General features: G+C 42.7%; 1 protein-coding gene across 2 annotated transcripts; it reads left to right on the top strand.

Moving 5' to 3' along the window:
• The first annotated feature begins 1,315 nt into the window (after window positions 1-1,315).
• Window positions 1,316-5,103, top strand: LOC122400419 (tropomyosin-2-like). 2 transcript variants are annotated; one of them, XM_043401876.1, is made up of 8 exons: window positions 1,388-1,443; window positions 1,531-1,609; window positions 3,028-3,321; window positions 3,397-3,530; window positions 3,685-3,873; window positions 3,952-4,027; window positions 4,343-4,475; window positions 4,547-5,103. In XM_043401876.1, exons 3-8 carry the CDS (start codon window positions 3,082-3,084, stop codon window positions 4,627-4,629), a joined length of 855 nt encoding a protein of 284 aa, XP_043257811.1. In that variant the 5' UTR covers window positions 1,388-1,443; window positions 1,531-1,609; window positions 3,028-3,081; the 3' UTR covers window positions 4,630-5,103. The 2 variants fall into 2 exon arrangements, with proteins under 2 accessions (XP_043257810.1, XP_043257811.1); XM_043401875.1 differs by lacking the exon at window positions 1,531-1,609 and having other exon boundaries at window positions 1,316-1,443.
• Window positions 5,104-6,318: the final 1,215 nt, after the last annotated feature.

Here is a 6,318-nt window from a genome sequence, read left to right as displayed (position 1 = left end):
TCGCCTGGGCCTCGGACCACCCTGATCCGGGCCCGGCGAGCCTCTTGACTTTTATGACTCGCTTTCGCTAAACTTTTCCTATACTGAGTATTTTCCAGTTTCGTTTTTCCGTCTTTCTGTCCTGTCTCTTTTTCTCTACCTTTGCTATTAGGGTAAGAAATTGTATATATTCAGGGGACGTGAGAAGAAAGACCCCCAGTCTATTTTAGACCTCAGTCTGGCTAAGACGTCGCGCGTTTGCGAAGCCAGTGTTATTAACTTTGACCTACGTGTGGCTACACCCCCGACACCCGCGAAATAAACACTTTAATAATTGTTGGGGTAGATTGAGGTTTGTCACTTGAACCTCCAGCCCCCTCAATGTCCAACGATGGACCCTACAGCTTTAATTCCGTTCAAAAATAATAAAATTTATGTAATTTTATTTTCTGTCTCACTTCCTCTTGTGTTAATTTCTGAATCTGTTGATAACGTTGCGAGTGATACGAAAATGGTAATGGGGTCCCGGGGCCCCAGAAACTCCGGCCGAAAAATTACATTAGGTGAAAGGTCTATTCATATACCTCGTCTGTGATAATACCACAAACGAGATATACGAGTAGACCTTTCACCTAATGTATTTTTTCGGCCCGTTTCTCTGGGATCTCGAGACCCCATTACCATTTCCGTATCATTCGCAACGTTACCGATAGATTCAAAAATAATTTTAATCCCTTCCATAGTCACTCACATGACTTACGTATACACTACAGCTGTCTGGCCCATCAATGCTAATTCAATGAATAGTTTCTCAACTGACCGCCATCCGTGAGAAGAGGCCGCTAAAATCAGCTCCGAATTTTCAGGTCGGTATGGCAGTCAGATTGGGCCACGAAAGGTCTACTCGTATATCTCGTCCGTGGTGTAGTCTACTCGTATACCTCGTAAATCTAAAAATAGACGCGTACCCGTTTGCGAGAATGCAGCGGTCGTAGCTCGGCTTCTGTTCGATGTATCCGTCGAAGCTGTTTGCACCCGCGAACGCGGGAAAATTTGAACGTTCGAATGAGCGCGCGCGCGACGGGACGGCGGAATACAGAAAAATATTATCGAGATACCGCGAAACAACGGGACGGATAGTGTTCCCATTGGCGGTATGGTGTTTACCGTGAAGTGTCGGTTACGTGGTCGACAGGAAACAGGAACGGAATTCTTTCGAGCCGAGAATAGCATAAGGGAGGCGGAGATCGCGTTTCGTTGGTAGTCAGTACGGTGACGAGCAATCGACCAGTGAAGAGCCGGGTTAAAATCGGGACGACGGCCAACAAGGCGACAATCAATTATAGAATTGGATTGGATCGAGGAGTTCGAGGAGGCCCGCGACGCCGGTATCGTTTTATTTTAGCTTAGCTTTCGAAGGCATCCGGTTGTGCATACTCATCGCGGATCATCGCTACGACTACAGTGAGTGTTGTCCTCCTTTTAACACCGATTGGTTATTTCCCTCGCCCGATGCTTGTTATTAAATAAACGTTGTTTGTCGGCGAGTAGCGAACGCGTCGCGACGTCCTCGTAACGCGCCGCGGATTCATTTAATATCGCCCCGTGGCGCCGAACGATACAGGGTGAAGTAAGTACCTAATTTAATATTTCAATTCGGACGTTGATTCGCTACGTTTTTCTCGTAGGTTCGCCGATGAATATAATATCGAATCGGTGCTATCGATATCGAAGAGCGAAGTATCGTTTTGTATCAAACTGTTTTAATTGTGATATCCAATCGATGGTCGTACGAAAGCTTCGATATTATAGTCGCGTTACTCGTTAACTAATCGTAGTCTTATATTTGCATTCGCGTAAAAGATATCAGACTTGCACGCAGTAGGTGAATTGTGGCACCAGTTGTTTTTCATTATATAAGACCGATATTACGCGTGTTTGTTTAGCAGTTTCTATGAAAAATTTTCACGATTTCTTCCATCAAACGTTGCGATCATAATCCGACTAGGCCAGCGCGTCTATGTATGTCTCCTCCTGCACGTAATAGAAACGGATTTTTGATACGGAGACGTCTTTTGTTTTTAGTCGTGAATCAAGAATCGAAGGTGTAAGATGTCCTGTGGTAATATAAGAACGAATCCTCAGAGGAGGACCTTAGCATTCAAAATACAATTGTTTGAAATTGTGAGCATTTGTTTTTCATGTAACTGTTCACTAGGCTAAAAAACTACTATATGGGTCATGCTCGATCACTCTATCATTAGAATACCTTTGGAACAATTTTATTAATTCATTTTTTAGCCGACACTTTCTCAACGATCAACATTTACTTCATAATTAATAAAAACAGAAGCAACCTGATGTTTTTAAAAAAAGTGTCAGTAATCAAGAGTTGTGAAACTGAAGGTAAAAATGACAACGCGCGGAACGATCTTTATAGCGTTTATATATCTTGTATTTTTTTTTTTAAAGCCATTAGATATCTTCTAATACTCTGGCAAACTGTCCTTTCGTATGTTAAAATAGTAAAAACACAGTAAAAATCACATTGTTACAAGGGAAGTAATATTCGACAATATTTTGAACACCGAATGCAAAAATATATGCGTCGATCTATTTTTTTTTTATGCAAATTCATCGTGCGAAAGCTTGTCAATATCCGTGGGTAGTCAGCTGAGTTTTCCCTTTGTCAACATTTAAATAGTCTCCGACTGTTTATAATTCACTGTAATTCCTCTCTAAAATATTTGTTACAAACGGTGCACCTATTTTTTTAAAAAAAAAAAGAGAAAATAAAAATATTGTATAATGTCAACAAGCGTTAGTCATTTTAGTGGAATCAGCTTTGGATGTGAAAATAAAACTGAACGCGAAACGGTCTAAATGCCAATTGTCTCTTCGTATTTTTCGACGAGTTAGCTCCCCGGTTAAAACGTTAACAAAAGGAGGATTCAGGTATAACGTTCAAATAAAATATTTTCCAAAAAATACTTTTTTTATGAAGCTCAAGTCCGCCTCTGAGGTTAACTGATTTCACGGGTTCACCAGGTTTGAGGACGAGGACCGACTGATAAAAGGGGAGAGAATCACCAGGTCGTCATCATGGAGGCGATTAAGAAGAAAATTGCGGCGCTGAAGATGGAGATGGACGCCGCGAACGAGAAGGTGGAGGCGAACGAGACCAAGGCGAGATCGGAGGACTTTCGCGCGGACAAGCTCTACGACGAGGTGAGGGATCTGCAGAAGAAACTGGCCCAGCTCGAGCGGGACTACGAGGTCGCCAAGTCCAATTTGGAGCACTCTACCGCCGATTTAGAGCAGTGCGAGAAGTCTTGGTCCAGAGTGCGTAAAGGCTCCTTGAACTATTAACGTTAAGCGTCTTAGAGAACGTTGCTATCGATGAATTCTCGTCGACAGGCGGAGCAGGATCGGACCACGTTGACGAAGAGAGTCCAAGAGATCGAAGCGTCGCTCACGAAGAAGGAGGAGCTGCGTCTTTCCGCTCAGCTGAAGCTTGGAAGCGCGTCAGAACTCGCCGATGACGCCCGGAGGTGGCGATACAATTTCTTTTTCTTGCTCTTTCGCGTTTATAAATATTAATCAGCACGAACCAGATGCGAACATTGCCTAAACGAAGAGCATTGCCTAAAGAAACTGTTTTATTTTCTGATATTTTTATATAGTAACTGTTGCTTTTGTTCGCAGAATGTGCAAAGTGCTGGAAGACAGAAGTCGGCTCGACGAGGAACGCATGGAGAAGCTGATGCAAGAGCTGAAGGACGCCAGACTGATCGCCGAGGACGCCGACGCAAAGTCCGACGAGATATCGAAGAAGCTGCAGTTCGTTGAAGAAGAATTGGAGGGGGCGGAGGAACGAGTGAAAACCAGCGAGGCGTTTGTATAATTTCGTTACACTGATCTTTCCGTCGGCGTCCAGCGACGCTTTGCTTATGCTAGCGAACGTGTCCACAGGAAAATCATAGAACGAGAGGACGAGCTGTTCATCGTGCAGAATATCGTAAAATCCTTAGAAGTATCCGAGGAGAAGGTAATCGCGTATTAGTATCAAGTAAAAAATGCTCTGTCGTTGCTCGAACTCGTAAGGTAGAACGGTTTAGGTTCATTTTGACCGATATCTCGATTAACATCGACTCTATCGAAAATTCTTATAGGGGACAAAAGTTTCCAATTGCGATCTTCAACGATAGTTGTATACATTTTTGCCGCGAGAGTTATAATAAGCGAGATTCCGTGCATTTTATGGTAGACGCTGTTCACAATTCTTGCATCGCGTAACGAACAGATTGGACTGTATATTATCCGTAGAGAAGATTAACGTTTAATCAGCGATCTCCTGGTGTAGGCTAACCAACGAGTAGAGGACTTCAAGGTGCAGCTGAAGGAGCTGAAGAAGAAGTTGAAGGAGGCCGAGAAACGCGCCATTCTCGCCGAAAGGACGGTGAAGAAGTTGTTGAAGGAAGTGGACATGAAGGAAGGCGAGTACGAACGATAATTAGATTTAATTGGTGATTTGTCGGACGCGCCGTGAACGATTGTTCTGTTACAGACGAGCTTCGGGAAGAAAAGGAGAAGTACAAGGCGGTCTGCGACGACATGGACGCCACGTTCGCGGAAATGACCGGATACTAAAGTCACGGACACGGACGGAGTTTCTTTTATTTTGTTATTCTGTGCTTTATTCGCTTGTTCGCTACATTTAACACGGACGCCGTACTTCGGACTTTCAGCCATCTGCATTCAGCCAACGCCGATTTTATTCGTTACAGCGTATCGTGACACGTCTCGAGGTGCTTCGTGAATAACTTGCTACGCGAATAACGCGACTAACGGGCGAACAAACGATGTATATTGCTAGTTTGTTAACAAAAAAAGAAAAAATGAAAAATATCGCTTTGCCAAAACCGCTTTGCTTCGCATAACATCCTGGACGAGGCTTCGGGATCGGCGTTAACCGGCCGGAGTGGCTTCAGGAGCGACAGCCTTTCTTGTTTTCGTTAGAATTTACGATAGATCACCTATTTTTCTTTCAGAGGTACCGAGGAGGAGTTCGCGAAACATGAAACCAAGCACGATACTGCGCCCCCTTTTTATCGTTGTATATCAAATCTGAATTTTCAATAAATTGGTATTTAAAAAAAAAGAAGAAAAAAAAAAGAAACATGCATGCGCGTCGTTTTTCACTTCTTTGATCTCCTTACTATATTCGATCGAGGAACAGTCACTTTATTCTGAGTATCTCGAGAACCCGATGTCTCCCCGACGATCGAAATAAAAACGAGCGATCTACAAATTATTTTTTGTTACAAACGATATTAGTTTTAAAGTTAGGTTATTTTCTTCCGCATATGTTATTTATTGCAACCGTGTGCAATTTTGTTTCCCGTTTTGTACATTTTTAGCGCGTACGGTACTGTCGTTTCCAGCGTGATATTTTGCCATTTAACGCGGTTGCGATAGAATAGATGTTCTTTAAAAATGTTCCTAACAGCGCCGCTACGAAATTTGCGTGGCCATTTACGAACGATCGGGAGAATAGAAACGTCCAGAGAAGTCGAAGAATTCGTCTGCGTCTAACTAAAGAAACAGACTGTTTGTTCCTTTTGCATTTCTTTGAGTTTATAAAGCATTGTCCTCGCCGGTCACGGAGTGCAGTAACCCGCGAGCACTTGCTTTGAGAGACCGATAGGACTCGAATCTTCGGAAATTTGATTTTTCGAACGCCGGTACGTAAAATCCATAGTTAATTCTCACGTCTCGTACAAGTGTCGAAGTGCCTTAATATTCGATAATGCATTAAAAAGTGCGTATCACTGAAGCGTAGCAACGAGGCGACTACGAAATTGAAACGAGAATACAAAGATCCGTGGGATCTTGAAGCAATATTTTGCAAATTTTTCTATTATAATCAAATACCCCTATACAGGGGGTGCTTACTTAATCTTCCACGTCTCAATATCTTCGTTATTTTTTACGAAAAGAATATATAAAATTTGATTCGAAGAACATTACGATTCATGTTTCTTTTCCCCCCATCAATGTCATTTTGTTTGCACGCTGATATGTATTTTTTATAATGCAACGATCATACTAAGAACCTCGAGAAAGAAATCTGTAGTTCAAAGACGGTCGAAAAATTCTACGTGTTACGCGAGTAACGAATATTATTTGTTTTAGACGTTTTCGAAGGACCATTTTGGAAGTAAAGAAGACGTCAGGACGAAAGTAACGAAAGTGGGATTAGTAATTCCGTTCGATACGATTGAATTTCTCTTTGTCTCGATTTAGGTTCGCGTCGAGACTCGATCGATCGTCGCAGTC

The sequence above is a fragment of the Colletes gigas genome, unplaced genomic scaffold (assembly GCF_013123115.1).
Source record: "Colletes gigas isolate AHSC1104 unplaced genomic scaffold, ASM1312311v1 Colletes_gigas_Sc00018, whole genome shotgun sequence".
In the NCBI taxonomy this organism is placed as follows: Eukaryota; Metazoa; Arthropoda; class Insecta; order Hymenoptera; family Colletidae; genus Colletes; species Colletes gigas.
Note: the sequence above shows the minus strand (reverse complement) of the source record. Positions and strands in the feature narration are given on the sequence as shown.